At 43.8% G+C, this 23,490-nt stretch overlaps 1 protein-coding gene across 1 annotated transcript; it reads right to left on the reverse strand.

Moving 5' to 3' along the window:
* Positions 1-771: 771 nt before the first annotated feature.
* On the reverse strand, positions 772-23,487 carry RIPK4 (receptor interacting serine/threonine kinase 4). The gene is made up of 8 exons (XM_049834944.1): positions 23,282-23,487; positions 15,069-15,360; positions 7,194-7,342; positions 6,331-6,380; positions 5,120-5,278; positions 4,093-4,199; positions 3,330-3,582; positions 772-2,295 (listed from the first exon to the last, which is right to left on the reverse strand). Exons 1-8 carry the CDS (start codon positions 23,461-23,463, stop codon positions 1,118-1,120), a joined length of 2,370 nt encoding a protein of 789 aa, XP_049690901.1. The 5' UTR covers positions 23,464-23,487; the 3' UTR covers positions 772-1,117.
* Between the last annotated feature and the right edge of the window lie 3 nt (positions 23,488-23,490).

Genomic DNA, 23,490 nt, shown 5'->3' on the forward strand with positions numbered 1-23,490 from the left:
TTGGGCTTCAACATCATTAAACACATTACAGTTGCGTGCTGCTGCTGGTCAATGGGTTTGCAGTAGCTTTAACAACTACAGCATACAGACAGATATGGAACACAATCTTTTATTAATAACAGATCACATTTGAACTTTGAAAAGAGTGAAATTAAAAGGTGTATTAAAACATACCCACTCTAAGCAATCTATTTTCTTCAGTAGAAAAAAAGCATACAACAGGTAGAAATACTATATACACAGTATATCAGTCTAGTCATCAGCCCTTCCAAACATTGTTTTGCAAGTTGGTATAATGGTGTTAGAATATACCATCCAGTTACAGTCTAGTATGAATTTTAGCTTCTGACTTTTTCATTTAAGACAAACCACTAAGCACCTAATTCAGCTTACTGATCTTAGAATACATACAAGGTGGTACTGTATATGAAGATACCAGTGTTAATCTTTTACTTCTGCTTATGTATTTTTGGGATCCGGCCTTGTTAATAAGTCTGCCTCATCAATTTTGAGTACATGGAAATCTGTAATCAATGTCTCCATTAAACAGAGTAGAGTACCTTGTGACACTGAAAGATGATTAACTATATCTTCAATAGCCCTTTCCTCATCTCTTGTGTTATTTATTTCAAGCAGATTTGTGGTGTGTTTATTTTACATTGGAGGCTTTCAGACCAAAATATAGATCACTGCAATAAACCAGGAATCTACACTTTTTTTTTTTTTTTGAGGAAAATTAAAAAGCAGAATGTTAGTTCTTAAATTAGTTTGGCACATAAAAAAAAAAAAAGCAGGGGAGGGAACTTACAAGTTGCATCCTTCTCACAACATCCTTGGGAGGGGAATGTCAATATACAGACAGGGCAGGCACACGCAGAATGACTGATACAGACCACAGCATGGCAGATGCCAACTCTTAGCCTTACACGTGGCCTTAGTCCATGTGCGCTCTCACTTGCACACTCAAACACAAGTAGCTTCTGCTTGTTGCACCTCAGTCCATCAGCTGACACCACTGATGAGCAGGTCACTGCACAACTGAAGAAGGCCCTCATGAGTCAAGCTCCAGCAGCCTTCTTGCACCATGTAGAAAGGTAGCAAGTTCTGTACCTTTTGCTTAAGTCTCACTTAACAACACAGTAACTGAGCTATTACTGCTCTGCTGAGCAAGCTGTAGCAGGGTCTGACATGTGGGTCTTTGCATGTCAGTGTGTGCCCCATGCTTCAGAAGAACCTCAACTGTTTTTGTGTGCCCTCCTCGTGCAGCCAGATGAAGAGCTGTCAAACCTTCACTGTCAGAAACATTGATATTTTCTGAACTGACAAGTTCTTCTACTACTTCAGAGTGCCCGTTTTCTGCAGCAAGATGTAATGCTGTCCTATTTAAAGGGCCTCTGGCTAGAACGCTGGCCCTTTCATCTATCAGCAACTTTGTTGTTGCTAAATGGCCGCTGCGAGATGCCAAGTGCAAAGCGGTGTATCCTTCTGCTGTTGCTGCCTCAATGTCTGCACCATGTTTAAGGAGCAGCCTTGATGTGCTTGTGTGGCCAGTTTCAGCAGCTATGTGGAGAGCAGTCTGCAAGAGCACATTCTTTATGTTGACATCCGACTCCAGGTCTATGAGAAGGCGAGCGACACGGTAGTGTCCTCGTTGGGCGGCCAAGTGTAGCGAGGTCCTTCCGTCCACGGTCTGCACATTCACGTTTGCACCCCGCTGTTTGGCCAGAAGCTTTACGATGGGGAGATGACCTTGCCAGGCAGCATAGTGCAGCGGCACCCAGTCATCCTTTCCTTTGATGTTCACATTAACGCCTCTTCTCAGCAGGATCCGCACAATATTCTCTTGGCCATACTGACAAGCTATGTGGATGGGGGCTCTGCCTTCAAAATCTACCTCATTTAAGGATGCATTCTTATCAAGCAGCATTTTGGTGCTGAAATCATCCCCATTTTGGGCAGCAAAGTGAAGAGCAGTCCACTGATCCTCGTCTTTGGCATTAACATTGATTTTCCTAGCCATAATCAGCTCCACAATGCTTTTAACTTTCTTCTCAATGGCTATGTGAAGAGGGGTGGATCCTTTCTTGTTGGTGAGATTAGGGTTAGCGTTGTACAGGAGGAGCCACTTGACACATTCTTCTTGACCAGCTTCAACAGCCAAGTGCAAAAGACTGGAGTTCCCATCTAAAACAATATCAACATCTTGAGGCTGGAGGATCTTCATCAGCTTACTGGTATCTCCAGATAAAATGGCTTCCGTTAGCTTCCTCTTCTGTATGTCTGTAGTACCAATATCTAGATGCATATAAGGAAGAAATTGTTTTACAATGAGGGTAGTGAAACACTGGCACAGGTTGCCCAGAGAGGTGGTAGATGCCCCATCCCTGGAAACATTCAAGGTCAGGTTGGACGGGGCTCCGAGCAACCCGATCTAGTTGAAGATGTCCCTGCTCATTGCAGGGGGGGTTGGACTAGATGAGCTTTAAAGGTCCCTTCCAATCCAAACTATTCTATGATTCTATGAAAAAGACACCATCACAATTCTGATACCCATCAAATGTTACTTGCCCATGGCTAACATATCTGGTGGCTTCAGCAATGATTGACTCCCCTCCCCCCACAGTAGTTTCAGGGCAATTTCAGGTCAGATCTGGAGCCCCACTTTGTTTCTTGTGAAATGAAGAACAAAGGATGCTGTGGTTGATCTCCCTGCACTAATCATTGTTTTCCTAATGGGAAAATAGTTGCCTGTTTTTTGCAGTACTGGATTGAAAAGGGAAGGGCATGTGCACAACAGCGGGTGGTCCTTATTACAATGTTCATGAGGGCTTGCTGAGAAGGTGGCTTGAGTCTTCTCAAAAAAAAAAAAAAAAAAAAAAGTGCTCGTACTTGGCCTTAGTATAACTGAAAAAGTCACAAACGCAGCTGACCTGACTGGGCATTGGCGTTAGTCCCACTCTGAGCAGGATGCTGGACTAGGTGACCTCCCTTCCAACCAACCTTTACATGACTGATTCTGTAATTGCTTTGATGGGAATTCAGGTCATTTCTTTTCAAAAGTAAATGAGATTTATTATTTCTCATTAGATCATGTTTGGGAGCCACCTCTGGGGGTTTTTTTTGTTGTTTTTTTGTTTGGATTTTTTTTGTTGTTTTTTTTTTTAAAAACTGCCTCCAGTAAACAATTCTGTAGTGCTGACACCAAGACAAAGCAATGCTAGATTTCCAGAATGCTATTCTTTATATGACTACTCTCCAACCCATTGACTCCCATGCCCCAGTCCAAACAACTACAAAAAAACAACAACAAAGAAAAACCTGACCATTACCTGAACTCTCCCTTTCAAAGGAAAGGGAAAGGGAGCCTCTGGATGAAAAAGCTGAATCTACAGATGAAACTCCTGAAAGCCGCTTGTCACTGGAGGCAAGTTTGGACTCAGAAGAGCTGCGGCTGAGATCCTCAGGACCTTCCATAGTCTGTGAAATCCCTGAATCCAGCTGGGACAACAACTCTGAGAGACTGTAATCCTTAACTGATGGTAGAGCAGGCTCCTGTTTTGGCTGGGATAATGCAGACATCCCCTTTAAGAGAAGCACACAGCATTTTAGAAAGGTCAGTAGAGAAAACTGAGCATGAGGCCCTGCAGGAAGAAATGTAAGTTTGTTCATTTGTAGGTAGTCTTTAAGCACTGTTTGTATTAAATGAAACCTATGAATAAGGTCACTGAAAATTTTCAGATGCAGGAGGGCAGCTTTCATTAGTACTCACAGAGCCACTGAAGCTGCATAGCTCTTCTGTCTACAGCATTTTTTAAGATAGTCACACCCACTTAGTTCCAGCCTTTATTTCCTAACTGTCCTGCTGTCCCTCAACAGTCTAGGCACTTAGTCCTGCACTGAGGTTTTCCTAAGCTGGTCCATGCAGGTGCTGCCAGTTTTGCATTCTAGTCCTTCACCAAGACCCACTTCTATCAGGCAAGAAGGTGCTCAAAAGCAGCAAAGAGAAAGTTGCTTGGGAAGTTACAGGTCACAGAGGAACCTGTTCCTCGCAAAACCTAGTGCACTTGAACAAGAGGTGGAAAGAGAAAATACCTCAGGCTTCTGCTCTGGGGAATTCTTGGTGTCCAAGTCCTGAGTTATCATCTCTCTTGTTTCATCTTCTGGTTTTTCACAAAGGGCCTCTGTTTCTGAAGTGATTTCTTTGAAGAAAACAAGAGAAGTTTTGGGGTTTTTTTTAATAGGAGACTTTTCTGAGATGCCCTGCTGCATTTCTCTGTCTTTAGAGCTTAACAACTTTGACATACTGTGGGAGAAAGACTCCAATTTTGACTATTCCATCCAGCACCTCATCAGTAGGTACAAGTGTGTAGCACAGGGCTGACTGAACAATTAATTTTCACATTCAGACCAGACAAACATTACATGGTGGCTACACCGCAGGACTGTGAAATGGGAACCAGTCTACTGCTGCCAGACTTAGAGGTATGTTTTTAAAAAGATGGGATCCCTTTTCCCTTCAGTCCCCATACCTTGTTTGGGCAAGAGAAGAGGGAAGAGGCAAATCCATCCCATTAACACTCGCTGAAGCTACCTGGAGATAGCACTTGCTACATCCTTCTGCACATTTGAACTCATAACAGGTGCTTAGGGCAAGGTCAAGCCTTTCACCAGAGTTGCCCTTTATTGGCAGAAAAATGACACCACAAATTGTTTTGTTACAAGAAAACAATTCAGTTTCTCTGCATACAACACTAAATTTCAAGAGCCAGGGCCTTCAACACTTTGGTATGGTGAAAACCACACCAATTCTAGCTTGGCATATGCCCTGATACACACAATCAGAAATGAACATAATTTCTGGCTAAATGGATCAGCTGGTTCAGCACAGGTCTTATTCCTGACATGTTTACATAACACTGTCATGGTCAGACTTGTCCCCAGATAATCCCTTCCTCCACAAATGAGTAAGTGACCTGTATCATTGTCTCTACCATACAATGTGCTCTATTTATTCTGTCACAGAGGTTCACAGCATTTACCCCAAGGATTAACAGAGTCTTGAGCAATAACGTGACTCATAAAAGAATAAATGGGCAGCCAAGTTACGAGGAAATCTTACCTTGAAATGTTGGCCGTTCACCAGGATCATCTTGCCAACATTTTTGCATCAGTTTGATCAAGTTATTACATGAATGAGGTCTGGATTTGGAAACAGCAGGTAGCTCTGGGCGGTGGCCTTTAACTACTTTTACCATAATATGTAAAATGTTGTTTTCCTCTGTAAAGCAAAAGCACACAAATTAAGATCCCCCAGCTAAAGGAATTATTTATCTTTTGTCTAAGAGCATTAACAGTGCATTAGGCTGAAGCTTGGTTTTCATCCATTTTTTCTAGATTTACAGTGCTTTCTTTTATCAACAGGGAAAAAGAAGTTGGTCTTATTCTCCCATAATACATTCATCAACGCAGTAACACCTACTTCCCATGTATCAGTTAAAAACATTTGTCAGTGAGTGACTGTGTTCTTTTTTCACCCATAAAAGACACAGAACCAAAGAAAAAAACCTCAAACAGTTCTTTGGTACCTCTCTTTGGATTTCTGTATCTGCTGTAAGAAAACTGAACCCCAGCTTTTATTTAGACCAGGTACCTGTAGTTTTCATAAAGGTGAAGGAAGAACACAAATCAAGAATTGCAGTAATGTGGCTCTTGACTCTGAAGTCAACCATTGGGCTAAATGGGATCTCTCATTTGAAGAAAAATTAATAGTAGATTGGAACCTGTTCAAACATGTTTGCTATACATAGGCTAGTCATACACACAGGAAAAGTCATGAAGAATAAATATCTGCCTGTTGATCAGTACATTTACCATGGGGTGGAACAAGGCTTATTCTCACAGACACGTTTGTTGGTTTTGTTTTTTTTTAAAGAACAAATCTGTACCCACAATCTACAAATAAACTACAGAACCTTGCTACAGAGAATCTGTTTCTGAAAACAGCACAGTTGCCTGCCAGTTGGCTTTGCTCTGTTCCTCGTTGGCTGCAAACATGTCAGAAGTCTGTGCAGGCCACACACTAATCAGCAAAAGTAAAAAGGTGCAGACTAGGGCACCCTGCAGCAGTATGGGATGTAGGACATTCATGATGTAGGACAAAGGAGGACTTACATTTGTGATCAGAATTTGAGAGCTTGAAAATGTCTACCACACAAGACTGTAGGAATTTGGAGAACATGCGTGAAATCTGGGGCTGGTGGGGCAGGAAGCACGCTTATCAATGGGAGAAAAGAAAAAATTCCAACACAACCCACAGTACATCAAACTTACCTGCAAAAGGCTTCTTCTGTGTAAGAACTCCCCAAACCACGATAGAAAAGCTACAAATAAATGCAAAAAAATTACCTCTAGAAAAGCTTTAAAAAACCCAACACAAAAAAGCTAAAAAACTCACAGAAGTATAATTTATTTTCTTAAGTTCCCTTTCCTTGTCTTTCACTTCTGCATCTAATTCAGCTGATGAACCCATGAACACACGCAGCAAGATGCTGCCAAGAACCATGATTTGAAAATCTAGTTTTTGCAGGGAAGAACCTAAGGCAGCGAACATAGGGACTTGCTGGAGGCTGCTGAGTTCTTGGTAACATTTATCAACTATTCCACACCAAAACTGACAAAATCAGAGGGCAGCGAAGCATTACTGTGGATTTTATTTAATACTCCAATGCTGCAAGACACCTTTAAAGAAATACATTCCATTTAGAATATGATATATCTTTTAATCTATAGCTATGATTTCCTTTTCCCAATAACCTTACCATGAAAGAAGAACCAAAGACCTAGTGATGAAATCCACTGAATATAACTAAGAATTTTGTCACAGACTTGAAAAGTAGGTCAGGATGTACCTTTTGATGGGGAAATTAAAGATGGGCAGAGTGCCTCCCATGCCAGTTGCTAATAAATAAGTTTTACTTGGAATGATAATGCTCAAGACCCAGGATCAGCTGCAGTTTGTTAAAAGGCCTCTACCCTATAAGGACTTAGCAAAAAGCAAAGCAAACATAACCCTTTGCAAGATAAGGCTTAAACTAGATTTAGGGGTTTCACGCTCAATTACATTTTATAACCAGAAAAAGAGGGCTCATTTTACAGTATTAAAGTACTTGTAAGTGCTTTCGTAGTTAACTGACCTGTACACATCATGTTTGGTGTCAAAACACCTGTTTTTCTCTTTGATGCGCTCTGGAGGAAGGTACGCAATTGTGCCACATAAGCCATCCATGCTGATGTCATGAGAATGGGACAAGCCATTGCACTTTGCAAGTCCAAAGTCAGAAATCTGCAAAACATGGAGGAGGATGAGGGGGAGAGAAGTGCATGCCTACCATTAGTCTTTGGAGGTGTTAACAAAAAATTGTTTGTAAAGAATGATAGATGTAACAGGATGACCCAACAAAATATAGCAAGCTGCCATTCAGAAATACTAAGCTAGGAAAACATCTCTGGAAGCATTATGCTATGATAGATTTTTTTATATGGTTAAGCAAAAAAAAAAAAAAAAAAAAAGAAGCAAGCAGTTTTTTACAAGCAGCAACATGTTAGCCCATTACATAGCAAACACAACAAATAGTCAAGACAATTTATTGTAATTTAAAACTAGTCAAATTTAGCTAGTGCAAACTACTTTAATGTAATTATTGGTCCTGCCACCCCCTTTCCCTATGTAACCTCATGTCGTGTGCTATGTTTAAGTGTTCTGAACACCTGTTTTCAGACCATGAGCACTCCAATGAGTGCAAGAGAATTGCTCTTTCAGATATCGCTGTCACACTGACCATGCCAACAAGGACTAAGCCCAACACCAGAGGCACCAAGTGTTAAAAAAACCCAAACCCAAACCAAAACACACACACACACATAAAAAACCCACACAGGGAATTCTTTTTGGCAACTAGGAGATACAGCAAGTTGGTGCCGTGATGCAGTGAACACAGCTGAAATGAACAAAACAAGTGACAGCAAGTTTATAAAAGGAAAACACACCTCCACTTTAATTTGAAGTGTCAAACAAATATGCATTCATTTGCTCTCAAAGGCATACCAATCATCAAGCAAACAGATAGGCAAAGAATTTCCTTTGTCTTACTTATTTCCCACTGGTCAAAAATGTCTATTATGCTAAGTGGAAATTTCAAGAAAAGTCAAGTCTTTTTGGACCACTCAGCCCACTGATTTTTTTGTCTACATGTTAGATAAGATCCTCCCCCCCCCCCCCCCCCGACTTATACATTCTTTTTATCTAATAAATACTCAGGTTTTTCAATGACTCATTCCCCTTTTGATCTTCATAGCTTCTCCTTTGAGAAAGTTCTCCCTCAAAACAACAAGCATAATTAAAAAAAAGCTGTTTTTTTTTTAAATAGGCTCCAACTTTACACTTTCAGAAGTTTCTCTCTAAAGGTACCACAAAGCTAGTCATAACATGCATCCATTACTGGAAAGGGAGAAAACTACTGCCAGCTTCAGCCTCCTGGAGAACAGGCAGGCTACACAGCCATTGGTCTTCAAACGCTAGGAATCTCCCTTTGCCATAAAACTAAGCAAGCAACCCACACAGCTTCAGGAAGAACTTCTCCCAGGGAAAAAGAGTTCAATAGAGGCATCCTTAGGAGCTGTAGAAGTCCTGTACCCTAGCACACAGGTATATCCAACCTGTTGTCCATCTGTATCTTAAATCTGTAGGGTGATGTGGGAATGACTTGAGAAGATAAAAAAAAAAAGAGGGGAAAAAGAAAGGGGGGGAAAGCAAAGTCATCTGGAGAAATAGCTTTGCACGCATGTAGGGCTGCACTCTCAGAGGGGGATTGCTGACCTCCTTAGTAAGCCAAGCATTGGAGTCCAGGAAAGCAGTAAGTAGTCAAGAAACACAGGTTTGCAAGCCAGCTTACCCTGGGAAGAGCTGAATCGACTGCCCCAGGAAGTGCTGCATGAATTTGGGGCACTTACTGCTCCACAGGAGAACAAAAGCACAACCCCAACATCATATAAGCCCATGGTGTCAGGTTAATAAATGAACCAACTGCTGCAAGTCTGAACAGATCCAACTTGGTGAAGCGCTGCTATCCTTTGATTAATGTGAAGCAGAGACTTGTATACACCTCAAGAAATCCATATGGCATGCAGGCATAATTAAAGTAATACACCTTCCTCCTTGTCTAAACAATACCGGGTTTCCTACTGTATAAGTTAAGAAATAAAGATGAAATACAGACAGCACAGTGACACTCCTGCATTAAGAGCCACCAGCTATGTTGCATGAATCTAAGGCTAGGGGCTAAGACAGAAGGCTAAGCACACTAGATAGAAAAGGTCTCAGTCAGAGCCTACAAACCAAGAAACAGCTAAGATACATAGTATACCCCCCTGCCCAGGCTAGCAAGAAGTTTACCTTGTGAACTTGCCCCTACCTACTGTAAAGGCCTAGGTTTTATACCAATTAATAGGAAATTAATCTGTAGAGCAGAGCTTCAATTATATCAAATGATGCAGAAAGCACTGGAAATTGAAGAATTTTTATCTTCCAGGCTGCAACAAAATAGTAACATTCTGCAGACAGCTTTTGCGGCTTTTACTAGTTCCTTTAGGGTAAATTTTCCACACTGCATGGTGTATTTAGTCATGGAGCTTCTTTAAACATCAGTGGGAACCCTGCAGTGGGTGGAAGACACAGCCATTTAACTTACCTATTTTGCCTTTAAATTGCTTGCCAGGTACCTAGTTCTACAACACAAGGCACCCTTGCTGATGAAGGTAGTGAAAGTGGAGCAGCCCTCCCCACTTCTTCCTCCACATCCCTGCTAGCCCTTGCAGCCCACCCCAGGATCTGCCCTGCCCCATGATCCAACAGAACCCATAACCTTACTCCTCACATCAGTTATTTCAGGTGGATCCCATCATGCTTCAAAAGCATAGCTAATATCGGCAGAGTTAAGAGGAGACATGGAGGCGACAGACTGTTTCATGCAAAACATGTGGTGAAGAGGTAGGAAGAAGAGAAAAAAACATTGGCCAAAGCCCACGCAGGCAGTGGGATTGTTCATGTTCAGGCAGCTCGCTCAGTCTCTGCTATTTAAAGGTCTGCATGAGAACAAACACGTGAGCAGCGACTGGCGAGGGGAGCTGTACATGTTTTCCTCCCCACTTCCCAGCAACACTTACTTTACTGAGAGATTCCAAGATCTGAAGATCTTTTTCTTTCTTTCTTTCTTTAGCTTTGTTTTAAATCGAGCATGCTGTGCACACAGGTCTTTCTCTGCTTCTGTCATTTGTGGACATTTCTGTTCTCGTTTGTAAAAACCACTCACTTGCGAAGTTTTAGATGCTCTGAGTTTATCAAGTTATTTTTTTGGAACTTTTTTTTCTTTTTTTTAAACTAGTAGATATGGTCACATAACTACAATGGTTACTAAAGTCAGCTATTCCCAAACAATGCAGGGATCTATCTCTCAGGAACAAAATTAGTGCTTGGAAAGTGCTTTCAGTGGTGACTCCTGACAGGCCATCCTGAAGCATGCACTTAGCTTCTGATGCTGCACGTCATTTTTCTGCAAATGAGACTCAAGAATCCACTGCAATGGACTCAGGGACAGAGTTTACCAAAAGGTTTTCTTCATCAAATAGGTAACAAAGCCATCAGATTAATTTTTAATTGCTGCTGACACATCCAGTATTTGCCTCTGTCCAAAGTCTCCATGCACTTGGATATTGAGAATGCCACCACATCTGTCTGTAGGGTTTTCCCGTGTTAGGGGGTGGGGTTGGCCTTGTTTCTTTCTTTTTCTGGGGGTAAGGGAAAAAGGCTGGTTATTTCGATTTTGTTCTTTAAGAAATGCCAGAAATTTTTAAGAGACTTAAATGTGTCACAGATTTGGACTACTAAAAATTAGGAATAAAATTTAATTCCAAGTGTAGATATAACCAGCATCGCACTTCAAACATATGTCTTTACTTCAGTGTTTATGAACACACTTCAGTTAGCTACTAAAAGAAGTCTTTCTGAAACAGACTGTATTTCCATCCTTTCCAACCTGTCCTGAAACCTTAACTCCTCAAAACCTGTTTCAGGTGCGATGTTTGTAATGCTCTCTTCAGAAGTGGCAGAAACCAAAGCCATGGTCAAACATCCAGTTCAGCCCACCATAAATCTGCATTACTGTAACAGGGATGGTCTTGTTCCCTCCCCTGTGCCACCACAAATAGATCAATCAGAGAATTGATCAAGGTGAAAACCAGCTTTGTTGGTTGGGATTAAAGAGCCATGCAACAACAGCCCTCCATGGAAATCTTGATCAAGAGGGGTGGGAAACAGGGAGAAAGGAGACACAAAACAACAAAAGCCTCTTCTCATGTCTAGTAACAGGAAAACATATGGAGCTGATAAAAAAAAAAAAAAAAGTGGCTGTGTTAACTCCATCAGCTAGTCTAATAAAAGCAGACAACTGCTCCTTACCAGCCTGGCCTCTGGGTATTACTTTGACCTACAGTTAATAACCTACATTAAGAATCTTTCCGATAAACAAATTTGCTGCCTGACTAGGCTTCTTCTAACTCCACACTCAGGAATTCTTCAGCCCATTCTTCAGCTGAAGCAAATAAAAGTGAAGACCACAGAGGCAACCTATCCATATTTACTAAGACCATCAGCACAGCACAACACAGCAGCAAACTTCACTCTTCACACTTGTTTAAATTAGAGCACTGAGGGGGGGGGAAATACAAGCAACTACAGTGAGCTTAAAGCAGTGCACAGCTGAGACCAGCTCATCCTGCTTCAAGTTCTTTAAAAACAAAATCTGGGAGATGAAAAATAACTGGTGGGGTGTGCATGCATGTACCCACACATATATACGTGCCTGTGTGATATATGTATACATATATATGACAAGAGGAGGAGCTGCAAAAAACAGGCTGGATAGTAAGAGAAACAAGAACTTACAAATAATGCTTTTGCCCAAAAGAATTAAGTTGCATGTTGACTTCATTTCAAATACCTGAACAAAAAGTAACACTCTTAAGTATGAGAGATTGAAGATAAGAAACCTGGGAAGCAGCAATAGAGAGAGCATACAGGCACGGTAGCTGGCAACAATTTAACGTAGGAGATTACTGCATTGGGGTGTGGGGTGTGTGTGTGTATTCTCCTACCGAGGGCCCTGGAGAAAGATCACATCGGAGCAGGGAATGAGCAAACTAACAGGCCGCGAGGGCAGCGCTGGAATGTGGCATTGCTTCCCCAGCACCAGCTCCCCACAAGCAATTGCCACATCACAGGGAGCTCTGGGGAGACATCCAGAATGTGTACGGAGGGCAGGAGAGCTGAAGAACAAGTTCGTAAGACATGGTCCAGTTAAGCAAAAGATAGGTTTTAGACAGCCCGTAAGTACTGGAAGGCTGCATATATGGAACACTGGCGAAAGAGGCAGGGAGCATCTTGTTGGTACAAATGGAAGTAACAGATTGACATTGAGGAAAACAAATGCAGGCTGATCCCTGCTCACAAAGCCTGCCTGGGTATGGAATAATCCTCCCAAGGAAACCACACTGCTTAAGGCAACCAAGATGGAGCAGGACATGACAGTGAAGGGAGCCCCCAGCTGAGGCTCCTGTCAGCACTGAGCTCTACCCCTCGCAGGGGAGGAGGCATGCATGCATGCATGCATCCATCCTCCAAAAACCAGCAAAGCCTTAGCTTGCATTGTACATATTACATACATTTAAAATCACCAAGGAATCCCCCAACATGCCTTTGAAAAATTTAATGTCTGTCTATCTAGATCCCTGCTCAGTGCTCAGGCTAATGCTATCCTCTTAATTATCCTCCCAAGAACAAAATTCAGCACACACTTATGTAATACACAGGAGACGACTTTATGATATGGAGGCACCCACTTGATGATAAGTTCTGTACAACACTACTGCATTAGTCACCATCCTCACTTGGGGTTTTTACAGCAAGCACTGTGCTCGTAAAAGAAGGGCGTGTTTCCATTTAACTAGCAATAGAGCACAGAAGCATTTCTAATGTGCCCCACTGGAAGACTGTCTGTTTCCTGACTCAAGGGCAAACAGTTTATAAAAGTACTCCCTACCTCCAAACTCTTCTTTTGCAGTCTGCAACATCTGTTCACACACCTTCGGATTCTATTAGGGACAGGTCACCTACTAAATTAACTCTAACATTTAAAAAGTAAAAACACTTCAATCATCAGCTCCATTAGCCTTCCAGCAAGAAAATGCACATTAAATCAAGCTGCAGGGTCTGAAATTTAATTACAAGTCTCACATCACACAAAAAGAAGGTTTGGGGCCACATTTTTAAAGTGAAGGCGCCTCACAGAATATGTACATGTCTTATTTTGCATATAGGGTTCCTGTGTCTGCTTTGCTGCTTGGAGGGGTTTCCAAGACGCCTGCAGATGTAAAACACTGCTGGCTGGAAAAAGGTTTGGAGTAGACCATTCTTTTCTGAACATAATGGAAAGGGTCCAAAGACCTTCATGTGTTTCATATACAGAGCAAGTAGTAACAGTCTAGGGATGTCAGCAATGACCTCACCAGAAACATTTTTCTTTTTTGTACATTTCACAGTTTGCCCCCTTGTATTACATCACCACTCAGATATAGGCTATACAGCAGTCAGAATATCAGGCAGCATTTCAACCTCCTTAAACAGTGAGAAAAATACAGCCTTCATATCTTGGCTCATGGATGAGTCAAGAATTAGGAATTTAAGTTATGCAAGCAAGCACAAACTTTAGGTAAATAAATACCTAGCAAAGGCCTCTCAGCACCAATGTGGGAGAATATACTTTCAAGAGTTCAGATCCTGATGTTCTGGTCATAACATCATGGACCACCTGTAGATGCTTCCTATCTCAGAAGGAAAATCCTTCTTAGAAGTAAACCACTAAGAGGCCTAGTAAAAAAGCTGAGACTGTCACAGATGTGATTTCATTAAAGGCACATACCTCTTATGGCTCCAACCTTTGCATGACATCTGGAGAGATGTTTTCATTTAATGAAAACTTCATTTTTAGAATGGTACAGCAAGACCAAAGCTTGGCCAGTTTGAGGGGGATGGGAAAACAGGGAGCCCAATGGATGATGGCACTGATAAAAATCTATCTCTACATGTACAGAGTTATATCAGCCAGCCAGCATGATTAATCCTGCAGATTAATCCTGCAGTTCTAAGGTTAAGAGTTTGGCCACTGATTTGGGGGGAAAAAAAAAAAAAAAAAAAAAAAAAAAAAAAAAAAAAAAAGGAAAAATATGTATTTCAATCTCTTTCCTCTCCAAAAGTAAGGATCAGAAAGCAAGCACAACCCCCTTAGCCCAGCTGTCAAAATAGAACCTCCAACAGAGAAGGCCAATAAGTTTGCTAGCTTACTCTGGAAATGGATAACAAAAAGAATTTCATGCTGATACAGCCACAGAGATCCCCTTAAGTGACCTCTGGTATGCATAAACAGTCAGGACAGAGATACTTCTTCACTGTATATGCTCTGAGCAAACGAAAGAAGAAAACGAGTTGCCTCTGGGAAGGCTTCTCTGGACTCCAGCTGTAAATGAAATTTGAGTTTTTAGTGGAATGTACAAAGCCAGAAGGACCTAGACAGAATAAGGTTACCACTGGGAGCTCTGGAAGTGGCATAGATGATTTAGAGGTTCACACTGCTTTCCTCTCCCTGTTCTCATCTGCCTCATGACCCTACTGCATGGAAATTTATAGCAGGACCCATTAGGTCTCAAAAGCAGAGTTTACTACACTAACACCCTCCTAAAATTTCAGGAGGGTTCTCACAAGTTCCCTAACTCTACCTCTATTTATGTACCAAAATGGTGCATAAATCAGATAGACAAGTTGGGGGACTGGAGGGGTTGGGTTGGTGGGCATTTTTCTAATTTAGAAGGAATGCTGCTGGTTTCTCTCAGGCCTTTGAGTTTGGCAGGAGCCATGCAAGAATATCCAAAGGTGGGCCCCTAGCACAGTGCCCAGCGTGTACCTTGACATGGTAGTGGCCATCAAGCAGGATGTTTGCAGGCTTGAGGTCCAGGTGGAGCAGTGGAGGGGACATGCAGTGCAGGAAGTTCATCCCCACAGCTGTCTCGTGGATTATGCGGAAGCGCAGTTCCCAGGGCAGAGGTTCAGAAGCCAGGAGCTTTTCCAGAGATCCCGTTTCCATGTATTCCATGACTAAGCCAACCGGCTCTTTACAGATGCCATAAACAGGAAGGATGTAGCGAAACTTTGCCATTTCCATCTTCCTGGCTTCTTCCAATAACTCCATGCGCTCCCTGGGTAGAAGAGAACAGATGGTGAAGGATGGAGTAGCTGTTTCCCTCCTGCCTTCAAACATGCACAAAACATTTTTTATGAAACTGAACACCACATTTCATGATCATCACTTGGCTGAACCATGCTACATCTCACCAGCCTGTACTCCAGGCATATTTCCACATTTATTAACTTTCTTTTATGCTTCTAATGGTAGGGAGCTCACAGCTGCTGAACCACAGGCAAGTTGTACACTTCAACAGTGTAAATATCCCTAGCGTAAAGTCCATCTCCCTGCTTTGATGTTTATGCTGTGCTGTTAAGAACAAGGACGATACATGTAGTGCCCAGATTTACTACCGCTGTAACTCCTTGGGCTAAGGTAATTAACTTTTTGTGAGTCATAAGACTGCGTTAATCAGAAGAGAGCATGGACAGCATTGCTTTAGCTGCTGGCATAAGCTGCCAGCACACAGACCCAGGCCTTGGGAAAGGAATCCCTGGGACCCACCATTTAGGGGAGCAAGCTGCCCGCTGTAGCTGGGAGGACACGGCAAAAGCCTCCTCGTCCTCAAACGCCAGATTTGGCAACCCCAATACTGTGCTCACTCAGGTCCAGCAGATGCCAAAAACTCCCAGCACGCCATTTTCAGTGATGTAACAGGCCCAGCACCGGCACACGTAATGAGCACCACTGGGTTGTTTACAGGTCACTTTAGCCTGACCCTGCAGAGTGCTAAGCATTACTCAGTCCAAGCTGCAGCCTCCCAGGTCAAGACCCTTAATTGCCATGCCCTCCTTCTGCACCTCACACACAGCCTTTGGGCTGCAACAGCCTGCAAGCACCTGTCGGGCACGGAGTTGGAAAAAGGAAACAAGGGTCCTCTCCCCAGGCTGACTGCGCCCACAAAGAGGAGCCACGCGTGATGGGTGAAAGAACTTTCTGTCTGTCAAAAACTACATTATTAGTGACAACAGACAGTAGCCAGAGAAGCTTTGGGCCACAGGTACTGATGCATCACTGTTGCTGCCACCCACCGATTCACAAAAGAGGACACAGGGAGGTCAGATAGGTAATATTTCCCGAACAGACCCTCTCTTATTACACGATGGCTCTTGTAATGTACCCAATATGCGTACACTATTTAATGGAGAACAATACCTGGAGCAATAGGACAAAGTTTTAACACAGATGCCTGGTAAACAGAGAGTCCTACTTTAAAAGAAAAAAAAACATTGCTTTGATGCTCCCCCACCCCACGCAGGCGTTTTGAGAAGACCAGCTGTCCTGGAAGATGTCAGGGTTTAAATATAAAGCTCAGCAAGTACATTCACAGTGGCTGCAACAACTGATCAGAGGAAAGATGCTTGTACCCTCTGCAAGGCAGAAAAAAGCTCTGTCACCTGCCCCCTCTGCCAGTCCCCGAGAGCTGGAAGACACCTGGGGACCACTCCTAACCCAGTCACAGTTTGTGCCTTGTGCCACTAACAAGTGATGCCAGTTACTACTGTGGGAGCCTCTGCCATGGCAGAGCTATCAGCTCAATCAACCTTTTAAAAAAAAATATCCAAGGCCAGCTAGAAGCACTCTCCATTTCTAAAAAGAAAAACGCCAGCTGCAGCCTCAGCACAATGAAGTCTCCCGTCCCCGTCGTCCCCGTCCCCCCCCCAATTCCTGGATGATCCAGGGGCAGCACACACCACCCATGCTGAAGGAAGCTTGCAATGGAGCCTCAATGCTCCCATGCGGGAGCAATTTTAGGAGCCATCATTTAACCCTTAGACCCAGTCACCTTCCCCTCTGCTTCACCTTGCTGTGGGAAGCACAGAGTTGATGTTCACCCAGACAAGGTTGGAAATGCAGTCTGCTGCCTGTTCCTCACCAACTGCAGCAGCCTGCAATAACCCGATGCAGTTAACATTTCACACTAGGGGCAAATCTAGCCTAGCAAGAAGGAGCAGACCTATTTCAGAGGCAAGATCAGGCTGAAAAGTGGTTTAAGAGGGACATACACACGGGGAGGAAACTAAAAAGATAAGGGAAATCTTTTCTCTGTGTTAACCATGTTGGCTCCTGCTGCTCCCTACAGCAACTTTCTTGTGAAATAATTGCCTTTGTAGACAAGTACCCAGTTTGCTCTTTGGCACGCTGGAAGGGAGCGCCTATGAATAACACAACCAACTCCTTGCCCCCAAGCCACATGCATAGCCAGCATAATTCACCAGGCTTCGGAGGGCTGAGCTCTGGAGTCAGGGATGTAAAATACCTGTCTGAGCCCTCCAAGGCAAGGCAAGAACTCAGCAACAACTAAAGCCTAACAAGAACCACTAGACTTCGAGAGACAGAGTTCCTGGGCTAACAACAACCTCGGAGAGCATCACCAAAATCACAGAGATCAGCTGCTCGAAATGGGGCATTTTCTCTACGAGGAATTTCCAGTTTCAACAAAATAAAAAAAAAGCTCCCTTTCTGCTTGGACCAGACCCAGTTAGAGTGAATTAACTGACTAATTAACAGGCAAGTGCCCTTTATCTAATTTTCCTGTTTAAATAAAACCCCCATACAAAAATTGCCACCTTTAGCATCTTCCCATACCCAGAGCATCCAAAACTGAATCAGCCAGTGATCTCATATAGGCAGGGAGACATGTAAGTTTTCAAATACAGGCCCCTGTCACCTTTAGAAAACAGAAAAGGAAAAAAGACAAAGGAAATAAAGAGAGACAAAATACAACTCGGTCATTAGCCAAGTGCTGGAGTGGCTTGCATTAATTGTATTAACACAAACAGCTCCTTAAACCAAGATCTCCTCCATCCCGCAAAGATGAAAGGTCTTTCCCTTCCCTTAGCACAAGGTGCTACTGGCACTCAGCACAGTCTTAGGTGTTCTCAACGCGCCCATCACCTCAATACGCAAGTGCTAATGCTGCAACAAAGGATGATGTAGGTATCCTTCAAGTTCACATTTAACAGATCAAAGGATGGGATGGGGCAAGGGAGAGGGGGTGTTTATGCTGCTCAGTTATTCCTAGTGCTTAGAAATTATTCTGCACTATCACCAAGAAACACTTCCCTCCAAAGTGGAGGAAAAGAAAAGCTCCTTATGAGGTTTCTCAGTCAAGAGGCATGAGACTAGCCTCTGTTATAACACAGTTTCCTATTTAACACGTACACAATTAGAGTCAGAATTATCTTCTCGAAGCACCTTGGCTCTATTCACCTCCCCCTCCAGTACTATATCCTAACATTATGGTAATACAAATTTAAAAAAGAAAAAGCTTTCACACAGGACAGCTGAGCTCATGGGGTACATATAGTTTCCCTTATAAAGGTATTCGAAGACAGGGGCACACACATCAAGAGATCTAGCACTGGGTTCAGTGCCAAATAGCATCTCTGTCAGAGACAAAGTCAGTGACAGATCAGTCATTTTCAAAGCAACCAGAAATATTACATGAACAGGGAACCTCTGACATCCCCAAAAGAGCTGTCTGCTTCCGCTCAAAGTCAGACCCCGAATGGATAGGGCTGCACTCTTTGGATTCTCCCGGAGAGACAAGGGACTTACTCCTGCCCACTGTCTCACTCCCCAGGGCCCAGGGCCCAACCCTTGTACCACAAACCCTGCCACAAGAACAACAAGAATTACGACTATATCCGCATTTGCATGTATCCAATCTTTATGCCCTAAAGATAACACTGTGTTATAAAAATGCAACTTTAAACTCACAAGGCAGTCCTTGCAGTTTTATATTCCCCCACCACTACTATCACATTTCCCTAATGGAGTCTGAGACAGAGCAGTTAAAGTTGCTCCAGAGAAACTCAAAAAGCCCTGAAAACCTGTAACGGGGCCATTTGTTTGAACCACCTCCAGACGAAGAGCAGCCAGGCTTCTCCCAGCCCAGGCGAGATCCAGCCCTGCACAGCCATGCTGCTGACCAGTGGGGAATGCAAGTTACCTCTTTACAAACTGCTGGTTGCGAAGATGGAGTCCACAAAATTACAACACTCCTGAATTTTTTTCAGGGACTCTTTTCATCTGCATGCTGGCAGATGTTTAAGAGCATACAGTGACCTCTGCTCTGCAGGGTACATCTTTAATGACCTTCACACTGCTGATCCTCAGAGAAGAATGTGAAGAAGAGAAGAAAAGGAAAACCACTGCACTGACAGGGAAGAATAAGTTTGGGGAAAAGAAAAAAAAAATTTTTTTTAAAAAAAATGGAAGAAAATTCCTTCTTTCAGGTTAACACAGATCTCAGCCCTGCTAAGAGATCTCTGCTGTATAGCCCTGGTACAAGAGGATTACAGATTAACCTGGACAGCTAGGCTCACCCCTACTCTTTAAGGAGCACAAGGTGAATATTCAAGTTCTACCTACACATTCAGAGACCACCAGAACAGACATTCGTTCACCTTCGTCACCTAAATAAATGCAGCATCTGCTAACAGCAAGGTATTTCTAAAACCTCCTGAATGTCTACATCCTGCTCCATTCCTAAATCCAGGTCCTGCAGAGGGAGGTATATCTAGCGCTTTGCTCATTTTATTATTTTTTTTCCAATCAAGAATGCAGACCTTTCCACCTCCACACCCTGAAGTCACCTCCACCAGCTAACACCTCCAGTGAAGAGCCCCCTCTGGGAACCGTTACATCATTCATACTCGTTATAGTCTACACATTTACATTCAGCTATAAGAAATCCACAAAGGCTTCCAGGTTGTTCTCTCTGAGCTTGCCACCCTTTTTCTCCAGGCCACACTTCCATTCTGGCCAAGAGGGGTAAAGAGAAGAGACTTGGCACTCTCCACTGCAAGTCCTGGGGGAGAGGCTCCTCCATCCTTCTAGGTCACACAGTCTTTTCTTCAGGCTTACATTGAACCTCCCCATCTCAAGAGCATCTTAAGTCTTATGTGGGAAATGTTATTTCAGGAGACAGAAAGGGGGAGCAAATAAGGTGTTAGGAATGGAATTTGGCTTGATCGCCTGAGAGGGCTTGGGCTTAAAGGTAAAAACACGTCTGGCTGTACATTCAGTTTTTCTTCTGCTTGAGGCCACTTGGCTCTATGCTGTGATAATTACTCCAAATCTCTTACTGTCTGCAGAAACGCAGTAAGAGAGACTACACATTATTACCGCCACCAAGCCATTATGAAGAGGGTTTTAATGTGGTACCAAATAAATAAATAAGAAAAAGCCTCTGTGTTTTTCAGTCAATGTTTCTGATACCACTGATAATTCTTCTAACTCTGCTGCTTCACAGGGTTCCAAGGAACAGCTAGTCAAGTTAATCTCCTGGATTAACAATCTAATTACATGGGCTTGTTTCAACCTGTGAACTAGAGGGGTAGTGTTTTATTTTGTCTGTGCCGCCCACCCCACCCCGCCATTTGAATGGCACAAGTTTCTTAGAGAAGTTCCAGGTGAAAAGTCTCTTTGGGGAGCAGCATTACCAACTACTGAAAGGGGTTTGGTAGAGCAGCCTAAGAAGCAAAGGAGAAAGCATATACAAATTCAGTTTAGCTTTATTTTCCAATTTCTAATTAGCACTCCCCTTAAGCATCTGAAGCACAAATTCTGCAGTAAAACAAATAAATTAGTGTTTCAAAGATTGGTTTGCTAAAATTAACCACGAGCTGCAGGAACTCCACACCCTCAAAGTTCCCAAATTCTCAAGGGACTTTTCTTAACTATATTGCATGTTCGCATGATCTCTCCGATATCTGCACACCTCATAGACACTGAGGGACAGGTGGTTCTCATTGCACATTGTGAATATATTAATATAGAAATTTCATAGCAACTCTCAAAATTAATTGTTTATATTAAACTAGGTGACAGCATCCTTTCTCTCAGACTGAAAATTAATGTTTAAGTAAATTTCTAGATGTATTCTGCAAATGAGAAGTATAACATGTTCTAGATTATTTTTAAGAGACGTTTTAATTTTAAGTGCAAAATTAGTCAGCTACAGTACTAGTTTGATTAGGCCTCAATAAGCATCAAGTCTGAAACCTACTTTGAAGTTCTAATGGTAGGAGGGCTTGCGGGTTAACCCAATAAAACACCCTCTGCAACTTTGAGGTCTTTCCCATTTTATTCACAGACAGCACAGTTACCCTACGCATATATTAAACTCTCCCTCTCCCCTTTTAAAAAAGGCACATTTTATCTCATTTACTATATAATATAAGCCATGCCTACAGCAAAGTCAGCAATTCAGATAACGGGCAAGATGCCTCACTACCCTAGTAATCTTGCAGAAGACAGGCTTAGAAGCATTTTCCATCTTGGGCAAACTTATGTCTCTCCTCCTGCAGGAACCACAACAAGGGAAACCTTTTTTGACTGAACCAATCCACGTCTCAAAAAATGAACTGCAGAATCATCTTGTGAGTTAGCAGAGATCCCAGAGATCAAGGTGGAGCTGGAAAAGCTTCATGAATGCGACTTGGCCATATTCACCTCCCTCTGCACAGATGCCAACCGGCTGGGAAATCACTACTGTCCCACAAAACAGAAGGATGCTTCTAAAGATGCATCTGACAGCCTTCCTCTCCTAGGAAAGGAGAGCTGCACTCCATAGGCCCCCATCACACACGGACTGCATGAGCACAGCATAGCTGATTGTCCTCCACCATGGGCCACAGCTAGTTATAGAAGGCAGATGAGCTGGAGAAAGTTCTCACCATGTGGTGTATTTACCTGCAACACAATACGGCTCCACACTGGACTACCCAGTGAGGACTCATCCCTGGCAGACAAAGGGAGGAGCACTGGCCCTGAACTGAAGCTGGAGAACATATTTCCCAGCACATATCCTTTCAGCACCCGCTCCTGAAAGACAGCACGCCCGTGCCTGCAGCGCCCACGCCCCAACACCCCCCACACCAAGCCCGCTGCTCAGCCCGCTGCTAACCACCACACGGGAGTCGAGTCACAACTAATGCATCTGCAAATGCCAGCTAAAGGGCTGGCTTTTCTCAAGGTAGGGACCTCACTGGAGCGAGACACGGCGGGCCTGAGAAGCCCCCAGATCCCATTCGGCATTTTCACTCCTGCACTTCCCATTCAGGACTGCCTTCCACGACCTTTGGAGCTGCAGCAGGCCGAATGCTTCGGCGCAAGCCAATACACGCACGACCAGGGCAGGGCAAGGCAAAATGCTTTCCGAATTGCTCCGAGGGAATAGGCAAGACCTATACTGCAGCCGTGCGGCAGCTCTTTCCAAGCTGCTGCAAGTGGCTAAGGAACACGGCTTATTCTGTGAGGGATACCAGCCCCATTATGTACGATATAACTAAAGGTGTTGGTCCGGGCTTCGCTTAAGTGTGACAAAGGCCACGTTTGCCTGGGGAATATTTAATTGCGTGGCTCTCTTCGCTGCGTTTAGTCAGACCTTCATACCCGTTGTTGCTGTTGGTAAACAGGGCTGCAGCTACGGTGCTCCTGCCGTGTTGGCGTGGGGCTGCGTGGCTTTGGTTTGTTCTTTTTCGAGTACGCTCCCAAGACCTGTAACTCTGGGCTACATCGCTTGGTTCGTTTCTCAGAAATAAGGCGTTGCGCTGACAGGGCGAGCCGTATTACCGTCTCGTTCGGCCTCGGAAGGGCTTGAACTGCTGCGGAGCACAAATTGCCTACATTTGCATGCCTCGCGGAGGCTGAGCCAAGGAAATAAGATAAACTGAAAACAAACCCTGACGACAAAAGAATTAAAAAGATAAATCTCTAAGGACCTAGGAGATGGGCAAGGGCTGAGGAGGGGGGGAGACCCTCCGTCGCCCCGCGGCCTCCCGGCTGCGCGTACGCGCAGCCGGGAGGCCGCGGGGCGACGGAGGGTCTCCGGGGTGCCTGGAGAGTGTCATTCCTGTGGGAAGAACCGCTTCCCCGCTCCCTGTCCCCCCCCACCTCCCCACCTTCTCCCTGTCACCCCTTACTTCTCATCCACGTGAAGGCTGGGCGAACACTTGATGGCGAGCCACGTCTTCCAGTGGAGATGGCGCACCTTATACACCTGCCCGAAACCCCCCGAACCGATTTTTTCCCAGCTGCCGAACTCGTTCTCCTCGAAGGTTTTCAGCAGCCCCATGGCCCACGGGGAGCCGCTCTCCCGCGCCATGCTCCTGCCGATCCCGATCCCGATCCT

This window comes from Accipiter gentilis, chromosome 32, assembly GCF_929443795.1.
Source record: "Accipiter gentilis chromosome 32, bAccGen1.1, whole genome shotgun sequence".
Taxonomy (NCBI): Eukaryota; Metazoa; Chordata; class Aves; order Accipitriformes; family Accipitridae; genus Astur; species Astur gentilis.